Here is a 21,495-nt window from a genome sequence, read left to right as displayed (position 1 = left end):
ACACACACACACACACCCTTCCATCAGGCAGAAGATACAAAGGCTTGAAAACTTGAGGCACCAGGCTCAAGACGCAGACACAGCTCCTATCCCACTGTTTTAAGACACTTGAACAGGACACTTGTACCATAAACATGAACTCTCGAAATCATCCTGGACCTTGCAATTTCTCTGTTCTCCTGTACCGCACTTTCTCTGTAACTGTAACACTATCGTCTGAGGCAGCACACATAAGATGCTGGAGGAACTCAGCAGGCCAGGAAGCATCTATGGAGAAGAGCAAACAGTCGGTGTTTCGGGCCGAGACCCTTCATCAGGACTGGAAAAGAAGATGAGAAGTCAGAGGAAGAAGTTGCAGGCAGGGGAGGAAGAAGTACAAGGTGGTAGGTGATAGTTGAAACTGGGCGAGGGGGAGGGGGTGAAGTAAAAAGCTGGGAAGTTGACCGGTGAAGGAGGTAAGGGGCAGGAGGGGGAATCTGATAGGAGAGGATAGAAGACCACGGACAAAAGGGAAGGAGGAGGAGCACTAGAGGGAGGTGATGGGCAGGTAAAAAGATCTGCTGTATCCAGTGCACCTGACGTGGCCACCTGTATCAGTGTTGATTGACAGACTGCTTTGTCAAGAACCTTCGCTCCATCCACCATAAAAAGTGGGATTTCCCAGTGGCCACTCACTTCAATTCGACTTCCCATTCCAATTCCAACTCATCAGTCCATGGCCTCCTCTACTGCCGCAATGAGGCCAAACTCAGATTAGAGGAGTAACACCTTATATTCCACTTGGATAGCCTCCTTCCTGATGGCATGGAAATTGATTTACTGAACTTCTGGTAATTGCCCCACCCCTTTACCATTCCTCATTCCCGTTTCCCTCTCTCAACTTATCTCCTTACCTACCCATTACCACCCTCTGGTGCTCCTCATCCTCCCCTTTTTCCATAGTCTTCTACCCTCTCCTATTAGATTCACCCTCCCACAGCCCTTTATCTCATTCACCAATCAACTTCCCAGCTCTTTATTTCACACCACCCCTCTCTCCTGGTTCCACCTATCACCTACCACCTTGTACTTCTTCCTCCCCTCCACCCCCACCCTTCTTACTCTGACCTCATCTTCTTTTCCAGTCCTGATAAAGGGTTTCAGCCTGAACCGTCGACTGTTTACTCTTTTCCATAGGTGCTGCCTGGCCTGCTGAGTTCCTCCAGCATTTTGTGACTGTTGCTCTGGATTTCCAGTATCTGCAGATTTTCTTGTGTTTGAAGCTATATTCTGAATTCTATTCTAACCAATTATTGAAAATGTACTTAGATATGTACTTTACGTATGATAACCTAATGGTTGAGGACTAACAGCTGGAAAATGACAACACCCTACTATGCTCTTCCTCAGATACCATGGATACACTGAGCTGAACAGCTCACAATAATTCTTCTGAGTGCCTCTTCGTAACCTGGAGAATTAGTGCAAGGGCTTTGCATCAAAACTTGCATCTGGCATTGCTCAGAGTTCTCAGTGTTTACTGAGCATAAATTACGTGTATCTCAGCTACAAGTAATTGGCGAGGCACCTCAAAGCTCAAAGTAAATTTATTATCAAAGTACATGTATGTCACCATATACCACCTTGAGATTAATTTTCTTGTGGGCATTCACAGTAAATAGAAAGAAACACAAATGAATCAATGAAAAAACACTCACAACAAAGACAACCAATGTGCAAAAGACAACAAACTGTGCAATACAAAAGAAAGAACTAATGTATATACTAATAAATGAATGAATACTGTACACAATAAATATTGAGAACATAAGTTGTAGAGTCCTTGAGAGTAAGTTCATAGGTTGTGAAATCAGTTCAGTGTTGCAGTGAATGAAGTCATTCCCTCTGGTTCACCACCCTGATAGTTGAAGGGTAATAACTGTTCGTGAACCTTGTGTGGGACCTGAGGCTTCTGTACCTCATTCCTGATGGCAGCAGTGAGAAGAGAGCATGGCCTGGATGGTGCAGATCTTTGGTGATGGATGCTGCTTTCCTGCAACAGTGCTCCCAGAAAATGGGCTCAGTAGTGGGGAGGATTTTACCCTTGATGCACTGGGCTATATCTACTACCTTCTGAAGGCTTTTCCGTTCAAGGGCATTAGTGTTTCCATTCCAGGCAATGATGCAACCAGTGAGTATCCTCTCCAACACACATCTATAGAAGCTTGTTGAAGTTTTAGATGACATGCCAAATGTTTGCAAACTTCTAAGAAAATAGAGATGTTGTGCATTCTTTGTAATGGCACTTATGTCCTGGACCCAGGACAGATCCTCCGAAATGATAACATCAAGGGTTTTAAAGTTTCTGACCCTCTCCACCTCTGGTCCCCTGACAAGGACTGGCTCGTGGACTTCTGGTTTCCTCCTCCTGTAGTCAATAATCAGCTCTTTTGTTTTGCTGACATTGAGTGAGAGGTTCTTGTTGTAGCACTATTCAGCCAGATTTCCAGCCTCCCTCCCATTTGCTGATTTGTCATCAGTTTTCGGCCAACAACATTGGGTTAGCAAATTTGGTCAGAATTCGGTCAGTAGAATTAAATATTGCATTGGAGGTTTGTTTCATAGGGGTTCCCAATCTGGGGTCCTTGGGATTAAAAGGATTAGGCTCCATAGCATGAAAAAGGTTAGGAACCCCTGTTTTAGAAGAATGGGGGCTTTTTTTAATGGGTTGCCTAAGAGAGGATAACTTAATCCCATTGTTTGATCTATCAAGTTCTTCCTACACTTACCCCATCACTTGGCTTCTTTGCCCTCCTCCGCACACTCCATCTGCTCATCGTCCACACACTCTTCCCACTGGTTCCCCTCCTCCACTGTTCTGATCAGCCCACCCATCTTCCCTCACTTGGCTCACTGCCTCACCTTCCTCTCCTGTAATATTTCATCACATTCAGCCCTTTTTCATCTCCACCTATCTCCTCCCAGCTTCTGTTGCTACTTCCACTCTCCCATCCACACCTGGATCCATATATTACCTGCCAGCTTTTGCTCCATTGCTTCCCACCCCCCCACCTTTTTCTACTGACTATCTCCCCTCATCTTTCAGTCCAGATGAAAGGCCCTGACCCAAAAATAATCCTCCAGCTCCTGTAGGTTGCTCCAGATTCCAGCATCTGCTGCCTCTTGTGCCTCCACCCTGAAAAGCTCAATGTGTATTTAACAAAACTTTGCTCACAAAGTACCTCTGAAACATACTACCTTTAGTAACGCATTGACTGTTTCCTTCTACATTTCCAGTTGAAATTGTAGACACAGTAGATGTTTACCTCAACATGCTGAGAACCATCTTTGACTTCAGTGCCATCAGAGGATTACTCACAGGACCTAACCAACTGAAAATAAGGATAGATGCCATGCATGGAGGTAAGCTGAAGCATTGCCCAGCTGGATTGATGACTGGTTCTTGCTATATTTCTTTTGTTCCTTCTAACTACAGAAAGAAGTAATATTAATGTAAATAATAACTTATGCAATGATTGGTAGCAATGACCCGGTAGAACCTTGTGTTTGATCCTTGGTGTTAAATGCTTATGTAATTCCCTCCCGACATTTGGTTCTGCTGGAGTCAACAGATGCGTATGTGTGGGGTACAGTCCACCCGGTCCTGTTGTAGGATTCCAGCCCGAAATGTCAACAGTTGCTTTCCTCCCACAAAAGCCACTTGACCCTTTGTGTTCTTCCATCAAATCATTCGTTGATTCCAGTTCCAGCGTCTGCATTTTCTTGTGTTGCCAGGTATGATCTGCGGTCAGTACTCACCGCAGGTTATCAGCATGGTTTCTGCTTTGAGAGATTACATGAATAAACGGGAGAAACTGAGTTCATCAATTCTATCTAAAACTGCAGCCTTAAAGAATTAAGCTTATTTGTAGAGGTATGATTCTTGTTTGGGGTTTAAGACACATGATATGGGAGAGATCCCAGGTTTTTGAACAAGCCCCATAAAGTGGGCTTCATTGGTGCAGTAGTTGGTGTTATTAATTCGTAGCTTCTGGGGCAAGGGTTCGATCCTGCCCTTGGGTGAAATCTTTACCATCTGCACATTCTCTCCATGTGCTCTGGCTTGCATTCCAAAGACATTCTGATTGACACGTTGGGTAATTTGCTTTTTAATGTGGGTTAACAGCAAAAAGAATTAAAAATAGCAGAGTTGACAAACATATGTGAGGGAAAATAAGTTGTGAGGTTACAAGGAAATCAGGAGAGTAGGTATAGGGATAATGGAATTATACAGGTAACTGGGATTGACTTGATTGGCTACATAGGCAATATGTTATTCCCATAAATAAGTATGTTCCAATTATCTGCCTCGCCTTCCAGATCATTTTTACTTTGAGAGCAGTCATTTATAGTGCCTTTTTGAACCCCCCAACCTTTTGTTCACATAAATGAGTATTACAACCAGGGATTTTGATCAATTTAACTGAGAACTTTAATTTATGAATCACATGCTCCTTTTTCACAGAGGGGCCCAGAAACCAGGGAAAACGAAAGCATGAAAAACTAAAAGTTCAAAACCTGGAACATCAGCAGCTCAAAAGCATTCATCCCCTTTTGCTCAGTACTTAACTGAACCACCTCTGGCAGCTATTACAGCCAGAAGTCTTTTTGGATAAGTCTCTATTAGCTTTGCGCAACATGATGAAGCAAGGTTTGTCCATCCCTTCTTGCCAGGTTAGTTGGGGAGCGGCAATGGACAGCAATCTTCAGGTCTTGCAGAGATAATTGATTGGGTTAAGGTCAGGATTCTGACTGCTGCTCAAGGATGTCAGTTTTCTTCAATTTGAAGCCATTCCATGGTTGCTCTGGAAGTGTGCATTAGGTCATTGTCCTGCTGAGAGGCAAACTTCCTCCCCACTTTCAGCATTCTGGCAGAGGCTATCAGGATTTTATCCAGAATCGCTCTGTATTTAGCAGCATTCATTTTCCCATCAATCCTGCCCAGATTTTCAGTCCCTACTGCAGCAAAGCATCCCCATAGCCTAATACTACCTCCACCATACTTTACAGTAGGGATGGTGCTACCTGCCTGATGCATAGTATCAGATTCACGCCACATGTACCACTTAGTGTTGAGGCCAAAAAATTCCACGCTAGTCTCGTCCAACTACATCACCTTCTTCCACATCGTTACAGTATCTTCTGAGAGTCACTTTGCAAAGTCTTTACCAGCACAGAGCTTTTGTTCAGCCAGGGCTTCTTCCTTTGCCATTTTTCCATAAGTGCACTGTCTGTGCAAAGTTTTAGAGATCGTAGAGCCACGTGCTTCAGTAGTAGCCATTGACCCCCGCAGCTCACTCAGTGACCGCTGGCACCACAGTAGCCTCTCTTACAAGTGCAACTCTTCGATGGCGACTAACTTTAGAGGGGTAGCCTGACCTAGGCAGTGTGACTTTGGTTTCATATTTTCTCCACTTTTTCGCGATGAACTGGACTGCGCTCCGAGGTATGATCAGTGACTTTGAGGTGGTCTTGTACCCTTCCCCACATTTGTGCTTCTCTATCATCATTTCCCTACCTTGTTTTGAATGCTCTTTTGTCTTCATTTTGGTTTGGTCTGTTGAAAATTTACCACACTGTTGGACCTTACAGAGGGAGGGAGTACTTATTCTTATGAATTCATTGAAAACAGTTGATCCTCCAATCTTCCACATCAACAAATTGGGTGAGTTGGTAAGGTAATATATAGCATGGCACCTGAGGAAAGTTAGTGTCATAATTACAAAGTGGATGAATACTTCTTCAGCCTCACAATGTTATTTTTAAATTTTTCATCAATTGTTGACAAGTTTTTGGAATTTTTCTTTTGATTTGACATGATGCACAATATTTATTAGACTAGTTCAACAAGTCCTACTTCAATATGTTTTGAACATAGAAAATAAGATACTAATATGTAAAAATAGTTGTGGGGGCTGAGTACTTTTTCAAGGCACTGTAGCTGGATCACCTGTACCAAAGGACATGTATTGACTTCTCTAGGAATTGGTGAAATGTTTGATACTTTCTTGTCCTGATCAGAAAGCATGGCACAAGAATACTGCAAGTGTTCAGATGTTATGCGTGAGTTAACCTTCAAGTCAAGTCGATTTTATTGTCACTGGCACAAGTGTGGTTAGATACTGGTACAAGGAATAATGTGCAAGTAGCTACATGACAGGCACATAGGTACAGACAAGGTAACCTTGCTGCGGTCAATTTCAAGCCTGCCTCTATTTCTCTGTAGCAATTGTATAGTTATCCCCAAAATTACTTCGAGATTCTGAGAGGTGGAATGGGTGAATGAACCTAAATAGACTCTTTGGAGAGCTCTTTTCAAAGATCTGGCACTCCCAAGATAGGCTGAATGCTCTTCTTTTATGGAGGAGTTTCTATGATTCGATAGAGTACCGGGGAGTACCCAGGGAGCAACAAAACAAAGAATGAAGCAATGCGGACAAAGTCACAAAGTAGCCCCGTACAGAACATCTGCAAGTGCTGATTGCGGTGGTTTATTTGGAACATTTTGAGGATGGAAAGCAGTGGATGTCATAAGGGCACGGCTGGGAACGGACCCAAGTGCAAGACACTGAAGTAATAGGGACAGGACTGGGATACAGGGCGATGGCAAGGACATGGACAGGAAAACCAGGAACCTGGAACAGGACTGAACAAGAGAGCTAGGAGCCCAGGCTTGGACTCCGAGCCAGAGACTGGACAAGGACCCAGTACCTGGGTCTTGCCTCTGGCTCGGACCCCAGAACTAGGCAAGAACGAGGCTTGGCAGGCAGGCAGGATGAGGCTGGAGTCTTCAGACTAGAAGCTAGAGGCCAGAGACTTGGCTTGGCTTGGCAAGAGGCTCGAGGCCAGAGACTTGGCTTGGCTTGGCAAGAGGCTCGAGGCCAGAGACTTGGCTTGGCTTGGCAAGAGGCTCGAGGCTAGAAACTTGGCTTGGCAAGGGGCTAGAGGCTAGAGACTTGGCTTGGCTTGGCAAGAGGCTCGAGGCTAGAGACTTGGCTTGGCTTGACAAGAAGCTCGAGGATAGAGACTTGGCTTGGCTTGACAAGAGGCTCGAGGCTACAGGCAGGAGACTTGAGGCAAGGCTTGGCAGGAGGCAGGAGACTTGAGACTTGAGGCGAGGCTTGGCTCCTCCTGGGCAGGGCGCGGTACTCCTAGGCAGGGCGCGGATCACCACCCAACAGAGGCAAGGGACAGGAAGGGACAGAACCAATCCCAGGTAACGGCAAGACAGCCTGGCTTACCTGGGCGGAGGCAAGGGACAGGGAGGGACAGAACCAACCCCAGGTAATGGCAAGACGGCCTGGCTTACCTGGGCGGAGGCAAGGGACAGGAAGGTTGCTAGGTACAGAGTGGCTCCAGGACCAGACAGCAAGACAAGACAAGGCTACAGGCAAAGCAAGGCAAGACAAGAACTTCAGGCGAGGCGAGAGTTACCGGCAAGGTAAGGCAGGGCTTCAGGCGAGGAAACAGAAGGCAGAGGAAGGGATCCAAGGAGCAAGGACAAGAACAATCCAGCAACCACGCCCTAGTCTCTGGAGGTATTTATGCAGCCAGCCCCAACGAACATCAGCTGACTCAATTAGAGCTCAACAACACAGAAACAGGGTAGATAGGAAAACCTGGAGCAAGGGTCAATGGACCGGACCGTGAACTAGAATACGGATTTCACGGACTGGACTATGGCAGTGGAATGTTTACTGGGCACTGCACACTGAAACAGTGACCTTTCACTGGAAGGAGGAAGGCAGGGGAAGAAGAGGCAGACCAAACGTTCACGAGAGTGCACTTTGTTGAAGTTCTACTTCTGGATGGCACTGATGCTCCATGTTGTTGGCTGAGATTGAGAAATGTTTATGGGGATCAGACATAAAAGTGGAATAGAGACTAAAGATCAGTTCAACTAATCTCTCACTGAATGGAGAACAGACGAAAGACCTTAATGCTGAACGAAGAAAGCTGCTGTGCACTGGTTATGCATAGTGATCTTTGTTTTTGCCTTTGCAGTTATGGGTCCCTATGTAAGGCGAATACTCTGTGATGAACTTGGAGCTCCTGCAAACTCTGCTGTCAATTGCGTTCCAATGGAAGACTTTGGAGGACATCACCCAGACCCAAACCTCACATATGCTACCTCTCTTCTTGAGGCAATGAAAGGAGGGGAATATGGATTTGGTGCAGCCTTTGATGGAGATGGGGTAAAGATTGATCTGCATTTATTATCATTATATCTTTTGTTTATTTATTTTACTTTATTTTATTTAAAAATACAGCACAGTAACAGGACCATCAGGTACAACAAGCCCGCACTTCCCAATTACCCCCATGTAACCAATTGACCTACTAACTCGTGTCTCTTAACAGTTCCTCATTTAATTAGTGGTGCCCGAGATATTCCCTCATTGTCAAGGCTATCATTCCTGATGGTCTACATTTAAACTGTGTACTCTGCAATCTCTACCTAGGTCTTAATGTGACTAAGGAGGTATTACCAGAAGACCCTATTGATCTTAACAGAATATTCATGGATTTTGCTTGTCTTTGGATATTTGCTGCTCTGATCTTTTGAAGACTTGTTAAGAAAATGCAACATCACCTTAACTCCAAATATAAATACTTAAATTGCATAATTTCATACAATTAAAATAGACAGCCATATTTGAGGTGGACTTACTGTAATTGGTACAATATCTTCTTGTAGTCATACAAAATCATGAACACATTATATGAGTTAGCTTGCTTGATTACAAGTTCTCAATACTCTCCTGCATGCTAAACTTGGAGGCATGTGTTCCCGTCTTGGGTTTTGGATGGTTATAGAGCCTTCATGTACAGCAAAAGGTTTCCGGAAAGTATTCAGCTCATGTTCTTAGTCCCTGATGTTGTGGCTCTTTTCCTAGAATCCAGGTAAAATAATGTAGGGCAGCTTTCACTTTGAAAATATCCAGATGGCTGCTGGAGATTATTAGAAAACAAACCAGATGAATTTAAATTGGGGATAAGATATTAAACTATATTGTTTTGTTCAAAACAGGATCGTAACTTGATCCTTGGGCGAAATGGGTTCTTTGTCAATCCCTCGGACTCAGTTGCTGTGATTGCTGCAAACATCTCCTGCATTCCGTACTTCCAGAAAATGGGAATTCGAGGATTTGCAAGGAGCATGCCCACCAGTAGAGCACTTGACAGGTAAGAAAGTTCGGCTTGCTTAAAGTTCTAATAAATAATTAAACTGTAATAAGACCTCATGCATCAATGAAAACAAGACTTGCATTTCTAAGGTGCTCATGCCCTAAGGACTCCTTAATTTGTTTCACAGTCACTGAAGTAGGAACCACAACAGCCAAGGCACATTCTTGTTGAATCAAGATCCACAATATGGATGTAATATTGATCATATTGATCTCTTTTCAGTGATGTTGTTCGAAGGATACTTACTGGCCAGGATACCACTGTTCGTCTTCATAGTCATGCCTTGGAATCTTCAGAATTAGAGTCTGCTCATTATGTCTGACATGCAGTATGCCATGAAATTCATTGCTTTGTACAGCAGTACAGTGCAGGACACTATATCTACAATGGCAAATAAATAAATACTGCAAAAGAGGAATAACGAGGTAGTGTTCATGGACCGTTCAGAAATCTGATGGCAGAGGGGAAGAAGCTGCACCTAAGTTGTTGAGTGTGGGTTTTCAAGTTCCTGTACCTCCTCCCTGATGGTAGCAATGAGAAGTGGCCATGTGCCATGTCTTGGGAGGTGAGTGGATGTGGCCTTCTTGAGGCACTGCCTTTGAAAGATGTCCTCGATGCCGGGAGGCTTGTTCCTGTGCTAGAGCTGGCTGAATCGGCAACCCTCTGTGCGTTGGAGTCGCCGTCCCAGGCAGTGGTGCTCACAGTCAGAATGCTCTCTCCCTTCCATTTGATGAGGTTGATGAGATCTTGGATAGATGTCTCATCTGAACGATAGAGCCACTAACACTGCTGCTCTTCGTCAGTGCTGCACTGGAGACTCCGTGTAGGCTTTTGTTGTCAACTTCCTTTCTGTCTCTAGGGGTGAGAGTGCTTTCCTGCTACTTTTGACCTGCCTTACTAAGTGACTGAGTAGATGGGTACAACTAGTGCTTCTCAGCAATCAAGTTGAGTTTATTGTCATGTGCACAAGTACAGTGACGTGCAGATACAATGAAAAACTTGCTCAGAGCAACATAATGAGCACATATGTTCAGACACAGAGAGTATAAATTACACATACATAAATTATACAAGACAGTGAAGGGAAAAAGAAAGATAAAATGTCAATGCCAAAAGAAGCACAGAGACGAGTCTATAGAAGAGCAAGAGCAGGTCCATAGTGTTCCACTGCTGAGGTAGGATCAGAATTGTGCAGATCAAGTCAGAATCAGAATCAAGTTTAATATCATCGGTGTATGTTGTGAAATTTGTTGTCTTTGTGGTACCAGTACAATGCAATACACAAGTAGTGCACAAATACAAATAAAGAAGGTGCTGAGGCAGTGTTTATAGGTTCAATGTCCATTCAGAAATCAGATGGTAGCGAGAAAGAAGCTGTTCCTGAATTGTTGAGTGTGTGCCTTCAGGCTCCTGTACCTCCTTCCTGACGATAGCAGTGGGAACAGGGCATTTCCTGGGCGATGGGGGTCCTTAATGATGGATGCCACCTTTTTCACGCATTGCTCCTTCAAGGTGTACTGGATATTATGGAGGCTGGTGCTCATGATGGAGCTGACTAAGTTTACAGCTCTCTGCAGTTTATTTTGATCCTGTGCGGTAGCATTCCCCACCACCCCCCACCACCATACTAGATGGTGATGGTTGTATGAAAGTAGATGTTGGCGGCGTGAGACGTCAGTACATTGCTGGTAACAACATGAAGGTGGCATGCCCTGGATGGTGGGAGCCTTGATGACAGCCACTGCCTACTTTAAGCAGTACCTGCTGAAGAAACTGTTTGTGGTGGGGATCTCCAAAATGTTTTTAATTATGGATTACTAATTTCAATACTATGTGTAAATGATGAAAGTAGTTTCCAAGTCAGTCTGAGGATGTTTCACTTGGAGCAAGGTATCTTTTCCAAATCTCTGCTGCCCATGTCCTACTCAAATCATCCCACTCACCCGCTGGCCGTGATCAACATTGGTTTATTTCTAGCAATACTTTATCATTCTTGTACTTATGTTGCTCCGAGTTTCCCTCCTCAAAGTCTTCCCTCCTCCACCTCCCTTGGAAACTCTTGAGATCTCTGCACATTTCCAGTTCTACCCTTCTGAATTTCTGATGATAACTGTTCACAGATTTTCGGTTTAAGCTGGTGCAAATGAAGATGGGCTACAGCTTACTGATGCTTCATAAAGCAAGAAATACATCTAAATACTTTATTAATAAGATTTTTTTCTATGAAAAGTTGTGGTAAATGATCACTAGAAACAATGAAGAGGTGAGCTGAGAGTCAAGGTGTGCATGTGTGAGCTAGGGCTGGAGTGAGGTCGAGGCACATTCGAGGAGAAATTATCAGAGCGAGGTCAAGACATGTTTGAGATGGAGTCGTGGGCATGTGAAGCAGAGAAAAGTCGGAGTGGGATGATTTTTTGAGCCCGTCCATCAAGATCGACCACGAGGTTGGATTGATCTAAGTGCTAGGTGGAAAGGTCGGATATGGGCTGGATCCAGGCCCAGAGTGTATCGATACGACAGGCCCAGGTCCTAGTGTGAGGGACATCTAGTGCTTGGACAATTTAAACACTGGGTTGGATAGATTGTAAAGGCTGGGTGCCAGGGATTGGAGGCGAGGATCGAGCCGGTTCTCCTTGCTGCTCCGCAATGTTTACTCCACTGTGGCCTGCTCCAGGCTTCATGTCTTAGAGCTTCATATTGTCTTGCCCCACTGTGTGATGAACTGAGGCTGAGACTGTGGGCCTGCTTCAGCTGCTCCAGGCCTCGTGTTTGTGAACTCACTTTCATTCTGAATGTCATTGCCTGCTTTTATGTTTGCACGATTTGTGTTTTTTTGTCTCTGTGCATTTGTCAGTCTTTTTACTAATGGGTTCTTTTGGGTTTCTTGTTTGGTGTCTGCCTATAAGGAGATAAATCTCAAGGTTGTATAATTGATACATAGTTTGACAATAAATGTACTTTGAACTTTGGACAGTGGAGGTTGGGAGAGTCGATACGGGGAGTATCAGGAGGTAAGAAGAGTTACCTCTAAGGGTTTCAGCAGTCAAAGACCTGAAGCATGGACCAGGAATCTCAAATAGTTTGTTAAGTAAATCTGTGTTTAAAAAGCTACAAGCAAAAATATTGACCATAGTAAACCCAGATGGACTTTGATGTTATTCTAATCTAAATGCAAATTTGGACCTGGAGGAACATGACTGATTCTGAACTGCTGTCTGAAACTACCTAGCAAGTCCCTCAGTTCACAGGAAACTAACAACAGTCAATACGGAATATATGTAATGGAAAATTGGTGACATGTAAGAAAGATGTAGCCTATATCGAGACTACCAATATATTATTGTACTCTTTAATATATTTGCAAATTTTATGAATAATATTTTCCAAAAAAAAGATGCAAAATAAATTATCACATTTTCAAATACTTGAAAAATACAATGAAGAATGCAATATTTCTTGACCCAAGTAATTTTTGAGGAAGACTGAGAAAGCTCCTGTGATCAGCAAGAGTAGGTGCTACTATATACTGGTTTAGTGACGATTCTTCAATAGGACTGGTTGAAAAGCTAACTTTTTTGCACTTCATATGTACGAGGGGTGAATGATAAGTTTGTGGCCCCAGGTAGAAGGAGTCAATTTTAGAAAACCTAGCACATTTATTTTTCAACATAGTCCCCTCCTACATTTACACACTTAGTCCAGCGGTCGTGGAGCATACGGATCCCTTCTTTATTGAAGTCGGCATCCTGGACCTCCAGAAGTGGTCCACAGCGGGGGTGATTGAGAAGTTCATGTCCTAAGGTAGAAGGAGATGAGTTATTAACTTCAAGCTTTCTGCATAATCACTCAGAGTTGAACTGCACGTGCATGTAACGAGAGCTGTATAACTCATCTCCTTCTACCTTAGACCACAAACATATCAATCACCCCTGCTGTGGACCACTTCTGGAGGTCCAAGATGCGGACTTCAATAAAGAAGAGATCCGTATGCTGCACGACTGCTGGACTAAGTGTGTAAATGTAGGAGGGGGCTCTGTCAAAAAATAAATGTGCTAGGTTTTCTAAAACTGACTTCTTCTACATTAGGCCACGAACTTATCAATCACTCCTCGTATATTAATTTATCCCCTTTTGTGGATTTCAGGTTAGATCAGTTATATATGATTGCAGTTTGGTGCTCAAAGACTGTCAGTGTCTGAAAGAGGCAGCTGCCTGAGAGTGAATAGGACGAATAGATGAATATTGTAGATCACGTGCAAAATCCTGCCAATATAAATGAAAGTAGAGATTTGGGGAAATAATGTTATGGCTAATGGTAGAAGTTAACCCTAGGGTTAATGTAAAAGTCTTGGGTTTCAGTCCTGTCAGGTGATTACAATAGGAAAGTAGACCACTCATAATGTGATGTGACAGGGGGCAGGTTGCATAAGAAGTCTCTGTACTTCATCTTCTGTACGAACTTGGTCATGGAACAGTCAAGGAAATAATTAAGCTAAGATATATATGATCATTTTATAAATAATAAGACCCAAGTTCCAATGAAGAGTGGTGAGATAAAAATTGTATTATAAGATCACAGGTAGAGTAATCCTAGTAAATAGCTGTGGTTTGATAGGTTATGTCCAAGATATTCCAAAGGTATTGTAAGGGTGCAATTGAGATATTGCAGGGTCATTGCTAGGATATTGCCATGGTTGTTAGTTTGTTCCTCAAATACAGTTAGAGTTCCCACCACTGCCTGTAAGGACTTTGTATGTTCTCCTCATGACTGCGTGGGTTTCCTCTGGGTGCTCTGCTTTCCTCCTACAGTCCAAAGACGTACCAGCTGGTAGGTTAATTGCTCATTGTAAATTATCCTCTGTTTAGGATAGGGTTAAATCGAGGTTGAGCCGAGCAGCTCCAAGGGCAAGGGAGGGCCTAATCCACACTGCATCTAGATAGACAGACAGACAGACAGACAGACCTAGAGTATAGTTTCATTATTATTACAGCATAGCTGGGAGCATTTTAACACTTTATCCAGTGTAATCCTAGGGCATAATAAGGATCTTCCTAGAGTAAAGGAAGGGAATAGCTAGGTAATAGCTAGAATGGATCTGAAGTAAAGCTGGGTTGTTTCTGGTATAGGAAGGATATCGCTAAAGAGACTATATAAGTAAAGCGTTTCTAAATCATTCCTTGGAAAATACATGGGTATTTCTATACTAGTTTGAATCTATTAATAGGGTAATTGAGGGTACCTCTGGACAATATCAAGATTATTTCCATAGTGTAGATTGAGATATATCTAGAGTATTCCTAAAATATTGTGGAGGTGAAATTGGGGTATTCCTAGGCTATTCCTATGGTATTGCTAGAACATTCCTAGAGTTTAGTGAGAATATTGTAGGGGTTTGGCTTGAGGCTTTGGAAGGTATATTAGGATATTTCTGTGGTTTTACTGAAAGTATATACTATATTTGGTGCAAGGTAATAATAAGAACTGAAATTTCTCAGTGATATTGACACAATGATACAAAACACATCACAATGTGAATTGCTGCTTAGTTATCAAAATGGTTGAAATGCATTCCCTGGAGGACACTAGCAGCACTGAAAGGAAACATCTGCTTTGGTCTGGTCCAGAATCAACATGATCTGCATGACACTGCTATAATGATTTGCTGTTGTAGTAGGGCTAATGATTTTATATTCTGTTGATCTCATATGGTGACGTACGTGTACTTGGATAATAAATTTACGTTGAACTTTGAACTTTGAACTTTGAACTTTGAATCAGAAACAAAGGGAAAGCAGTCACTGAGTGCTTACACTGCAGTTCCAGGTGGTTACCTGCTGAGTTTCAGATGTACAGGTGTAGGGTGTAGTTACACCATGGGTTTCATGTATATTAACACCCTGAGTTTCATATGCAGTTACACTGATTTAGAGGTTCAGTTGTACTGTGAGTTCCAGGTTTGATTACATCTCCTACTGCAGATTGAGTCACATTATAGTTATGTTGCAAGTTCCATGTAGTTTCACCACAATTTTATCTGCTGTTATATCATGAGTTTCACTTGGTATATTACCACTAATTCCACGTGGTGTTACAACTCTAGTTTTTCTAATGTCACACCACTAGTTTTACACTGTGCCACACTGCTGGTTTTATGTAGTGATATCCCACCAGAGGATTGGTATCATTATACTACTCACTTCACGTGATGTTACACCACCAGTCGAAGGTGAAGTTACATTTTAATTTCCACATTTAGTTGTACAAGAAATTCCTGCAGCATCATACGATGTACTTCAGTCAGAGTAATACTGCTGATTCCACTTGGAGTTACACCACATCTCAGAGATGCAGCACTTTCCACGTGAAAGGAACCCATATTTCACCACACGTTACACTGTGGGTTCCTGGTGCAGTTACACCACAAGCCTCAGGCACTTGCACAATTGCTTAAGGTGGAGTTACACTGTCAATATTAGCTGCAATAGTATTGCAGGTTTCATATGCAGTCTGCCAACATGCTGTGTTCCATGCAACTGCCATAACTTCCATGCAACTCAGATTTGGGAACAGCTTCTTTCCAACTGTGATAAGACTGCTAAACGGATCCTGACCCGGATCTGGGCCGTACCCTCCAAATATCCGGACCTGCATCTCGGTTTTTTTTTGCACTACCTTACTTTCCATTTTTATATTTTCTATTTATGATTTATAATTTAAATTTTTAATATTTACTATCGATTTGTAATCCAGGGAGTGGGAAGTGCAGAATCAAATATCGCTATGATGATTGTACGTTCTAGTATCAATTGTTTGGCGACAATAAAGTGTAAAGTAAAGTAAAGTAACTGTACACTCGTGGTTTTATGCAGTGTTACAACACTGGTTTGAGGTGCAATTTCTCTAAAGAATTCCCCATGCAGAACAGCACAGTCTTCATGAGCTGTTGCATTTGAGCCTGAGCAGCAGATGAGCCACAAGTTCCATTGCGATCCAAAATCTATTCCTTGATACACTCGAAGAGTATTGCACTGCTATAGGTTCAGGCAGACAGGTAATTTGGGAAGGCAAAGGACAGAAATCTGCCTAACTTCTAAGCAGATATTGAAATAAATAATAGGATTCTCCTCTCCTCACCTTTCCCTCCCTCCCCTGACCCCCACGCTTTCCTTGCACAACTCTGGTCTTCAAGGGATGAAGTGGGGAGGCATTAAATACACGGACAATGAAGTCCATGTAGGTAAGACCATAAGACATGGGAGCATAATTAGAACATCTGGTCCATTGAGTCTGCTCCACCATTCAATCATGGCTGATCATTTTTCTTTCTCCTCCTCAACCCCAGTTCCTGGCCTCCTCCCCGTAACCTTTGATGCCATGTCCAGTCAAGAACCTATCAATCTCTGCCTTAAATACACCCAATGACCTGGCCTCCACAGCTGCATGTGGCAACAAATTCCACAAGTTCACCACCCTTTGGCTAAAGAAATTTCTCCGCATCTCTGTTTTGAAAGACCGCTCCTCTATCCTGAGGCTGTGCCCTCTTGACTTAGACTCTCCCACCATGGGAAACATCCTTTTCACTTCTACTCTGTCTAGGCCTTTCAACATTCGAAAGGTTTCAATGAGATCCCCCCTCATCCTTCTGAATTCCAGCGAGTACAGACCCAGAGCCATTAAACGTTCCTTGTATGATAACCCTTTCATTCCTGGAATCATCCTTGTGAACCTCCTCTGGACCCTCTCCAATGCCAGCACATCTTTTCTAAGATGAGGGGCCCAAAACTGTTCATAATACTCAAGGTGAGGCCTCAGCAGTGTCTTATAAAGCCTCAGCATCACATCCTTGCTCTTGTATTCTAGACCTCTTGAAACGAATGCTAACATGGCATTTGCCTTCCTCACTACTGACTCAACGTGCAAATTAACCATCAGGGTATTCTGCACAAGGACTCCCAAGTCCCTCTGCACCTCAGATTCCTGGATTTTCTCCCCGTTAAGGAAATAGTCTGCACATTTATGTCTACTACCAAAGTGCATGACCAAGCATTTTCCAACATTGTATTTCATCTGCCACTTTCTTGCCCATTCTCCTAATCTGTCTAAGTCCATCAGCATCCTACCTGTTTCCTCAACACTACTTGTCCCTCCACCAATCTTTGTATCATCTTCACACTTGGCAATAAAGCCATCTATTCCATCATCTAAATCATTTGTATACAGCATAAAAAGAAGTGGTCCCAACACCGACCCCTGCAGAACACCACTAGTCACCGACAGTCAACCAGACAAGGATCCATTTATTCCCACTTGCTGCTTCCTACCAATCAGCCAATGTTCTAACCATGTTAGTAACTTTCCTGCAATACCATGGGCTATTAACTTGGTAAGCAGCTTCATGTGTGGCACCTTGTCAAAGACCTCTGAAAGTCCAAATATACAACATCCACTACATCCCCTTTATCTATCCTACTTGTAATCTCCTCAAAGAATTCCAACAGGTTCATCAGGCAGGATTTTCCCTGAAGGAAACCATGCTGACTTTGTACTATCTTGTCCTATGTCACCAAGTACCCCATCACTTCATCCTTAACAATTGACTCCAACATCTTCCCAACTACTGAGGTCAGGTTAACTGGTCTATAATTTCCTTTCTGCTGCCTTCCTCCTTTCTTAAAGAGTGGAGTGACATTTGCAATGTTCCAGTCCTCTGGCACCATGCCGGAGTCCAATGATATTTGAACATCATTTCTAATGCCACTGCATTTAAGGTGCTTGGAAGTAGGTACATACAGAGGAGATGTCAGGGGTGGGTTTTTTACACAGAGAGTGGTCAGTGCATGGAATGGGCCTCCAGCAACAGTGGTGGCGGCGGATACAGTAGGGTCTTTTAAAAGGCTCCTGGATAGGTTCATGGAGCTTAGAAAAATAGAGGGCTATGGGTAACCCTAGGTAATTTCTAAAGTAAGTACATATTCGGCACAGCATTGTGGGCCGAAGGGCCTGTATTGTGCTGCAGGTTTTCTATGTTTCTATGCTTCAATCTCTAATGCTTTCAGGACTCTAGGGTGCAGTTCATCTGGTCAGGGTGACTTATGTACCTTTAGGTGCAAGCTCACAAGCTCCCAAGCATTCAGTTTTTATTTTGCTTTTAATATGATGAAAGTATTAAGCTCAGCCTCAGAGTTCCTGGCATTATAAGTTAGTTGTGAAGAGAAATCTGTGCATGCTTATGAGTCTGTCAGTATCCTTAAGCAGTTAGAGCAATGATGAGAAATCTCTGTACTGAGCTGGGATCCACTTTCAGGTCTGTGGCTGCTCTGGTAGATTTTACAGACCCATAGCACAACAGCAAATCATCGATGGTGTCTATGAAGCAACTTTCTGACTAAAAAATCCCAGAAAGCCCATGGAATAAAATTCAGCTCCGTGCCACAAAAATAGAGGGTAAGGCAGGTATCCAAGACACCTGGGAATAAAGGAAGATTATAAAGAAAATGGGGGGCTGAGAGGCAGGAGGTTTGGAAGGGAATTCTAGAATTGAGGAAGTGGGAAGCTTGTGGTTGGGTGGGGGAGTGGTTAGGCACTGGTTAAGAGGCTAGAATAAAATTGCACAGAGTTTTATAGATCAGCAGAAGAATATAGAAATAGGAAATGGGAATAAGAAGATGGAAGGATTTGAAAACAATCATGGCATTGCTTAGCCAGGTACCATTGTGGATCAGTATGTGCAAGGATAATGAGTGAATCGGACTTTGGGTTTGAGTAAAGAAGGGGTAATGATTTTTTTTGTGGCATGTTCACAGGGAGTGGGCTGGGGTATGTTGAGGTACAAGGCATGGTTGTAGACTTTAACTGCAGATGAGCTGAGGTGTTGTTGGGGTTGTGGGAAGGTTGATGATGGCTGAAAATAGGTGCTCTTGGCAATGGACATGTACAGGCTCAGAGGATTATCTCTGTGTCAGGTCTGACAACATGGTTACAACTCTCTGCAGCACACACAAAATGCTGGAGGAACTCAGCAGGCCAGGCAGCATCTATGGAAAAAAGTACAGTTGATGTTTTGGGCTGAGACCCTTTGGCAGGACAAACTCTCTGGTTTACTCTTAGGCAGCTAACAAGAAAAAAGATGGAGACAGTGGTGATAGAACATTACATTTGGCAGGAACAAATGATAAGGACTTTAGAATGTGAAATATTCAGAATAAGGAATTTAAGCTTATGTGTATGTGTTTCTTTTTCTGGCTAGGCAGTAAGCTAACAATAAAGGCTTACTGCTTAGTCACTTATCTCAAACCTGCTCTTAAAGCCACAATGTTGATGTAACTGGTCTGTAAAGCTTTTGGCCAATGGTATAAAGACCTTTGCTTGTTGATACAAGGGAACTTAGCAGTGGTTATATGGCAGTGAGGGGTGCTATGGTTGCTCCTTTTTCAGAAATAGTTACTACCACATCAATCTACTGGGACTGGGGTGATTGACCTCCAACAACCACAACCCTGGTGTGAAGTTTGGATCCTGCCAGAAGAGAACTTTCCCCTTTATTTTCATGGACTTCAGTTTTACTTGGGCATCTTGATGTTACACTCAGTCAAATGCTGCCTTTGCTATCAAGGACAGTTGGTCTGATTTTAAGAGCTGCATTTTAAAATTATGCTTTATAATATAACATTGGCCTGCAATTTAATACCATGTTATTTTTGCATGAAGAACAGTTGGTCCTCTTCTGATCCATATAGGCTATATTCCGTAGCCTTTATCTCTCTCAGTCACAGACTGCTGTAAAAGCAAGCTTTCCCATTTGGAATTTATTAATATTAAATAAGCTCTCTTGTGTTGCACTGTCATAGTGGACTATACAGATCAGATACTGAATCTTTCCTGGGTAAACTAAACTTAGCAAGTGCACTCCCAGAATGGGCAGAGCATCTATGGGAGGCTGGGGGTACCAGCTCCCTACTTGACTGCTGCCCAAACACACTTGGAATTTGCTTTGAGAGGGGAAAGCAAGTTTAGGTTAACGCAGCAAACGTAGCAGTGTACAAGCACAGAGGCAGAAAAGGTCTTGGGTCCAAAAAACTCGATCAAAGTTAAGAAGGCCTTTCAACCATAATTAAAGATGTTTCCCCTTGTCCCACATCTCCAGTCTTTCGCCCCCACTTCATGCATCCGTGACCACTGCCATGTAATCTCCTGATAGGTGAGGAATCTACTGCCCAGCCCTTGTCCCTTCTGCCCCCAAGTTCAGGGCCAAGAAGGGAAAACAATTAGTCTGCATAATTTCTCTATGACCACTTGAATACGCAGGATTCAGCGTAGTAGGTCCTGCACAACAAGGGATGGCTATAATGATACCTGAATCAGTCAAAAATAGTCCGGCTCCCTCTAGAAGGCAGAGAATCTACAGTACATCTACCAGACTTGTAAGCAACTGACTCAGAAATTCTTCTATTCTTCAGGAAAAGAACTACTGTTCTGTTTCCTCTCTTACTTAGTTGATTTCCTTGACCATTACCAGCCTGCAAAAAGGAAACACAAAATAATCTGCAGATGCTGGGGTCAAAGCAACACTCACAACATGCTGGAGGAACTTAGCAGGTCGGGCAGCATCCATGGAAAAGATCAGTCGACGTTTCAGGCCGGAACCCTTTGTCAGGACTGGCGAAGGGTTCCGGCCTGAAACATCGAATGATCTTTTCCACGGATGCTGCCCGACCTGCTGAGTTCCTCCAACGTGTTGTGAGTGCTGCAAAAAGGAATCTCACTATGTAGGTGACCAATATGCTTCTAAATCCGTTTGTGGTCAATTGTACATCTGCCTTGCTTAAATTGAATAATCCCCGGTACAATAAAATGGACATTTGACCTCAGAATCTACCTGATTATGGCCTTGCACTTCATTGTGCACCTGCACCGCACTTTCTCTGTTAGGTTTTATTCTACATTTCCCTTATACTACTTCAATGTACTATTGTGATGAAATGCTCTGTATTGATGGCATGCAAAGCAAACATTTTCACTGAATCTCGGTACACGTGACAATAATAAACCAATTTGCCAAATATTATCAATGGATCAAATTCCATAAGGCCATAAGACGATAAAACCATAAGATATTGGAGCAGAATTAAGCCATCTGGCCCATTGGGTCTGTTCCGCCATTTCATCTTAGCTGGTCATTTTCCTTCTCTGGCCAGTCTTCTGCCTTCTCCCCATATCCCTTCATGCCCTGACTAATCAAGTATCTATCAATCTCTGCCTTAACTATA

The 21,495-nt window shown here is 43.1% G+C and overlaps 1 protein-coding gene across 1 annotated transcript in view; it reads left to right on the top strand.

Annotated features, from left to right (window-relative positions):
- The window catches only part of pgm5 (phosphoglucomutase 5), a 201,782-nt gene that overhangs the window by 112,391 nt on the left and 67,896 nt on the right, over window positions 1-21,495 (top strand). The window contains exons 4-6 of the mRNA XM_063047659.1: window positions 3,277-3,402; window positions 8,044-8,234; window positions 9,071-9,225. Coding sequence (XP_062903729.1) covers window positions 3,277-3,402; window positions 8,044-8,234; window positions 9,071-9,225 — 472 coding nt within the window. The remainder of the gene's footprint in view (window positions 1-3,276; window positions 3,403-8,043; window positions 8,235-9,070; window positions 9,226-21,495) is intronic.

Source organism: Mobula hypostoma, chromosome 5 (genome assembly GCF_963921235.1).
Source record: "Mobula hypostoma chromosome 5, sMobHyp1.1, whole genome shotgun sequence".
NCBI lineage: Eukaryota > Metazoa > Chordata > Chondrichthyes > Myliobatiformes > Myliobatidae > Mobula > Mobula hypostoma.
Note: the sequence above shows the minus strand (reverse complement) of the source record. Positions and strands in the feature narration are given on the sequence as shown.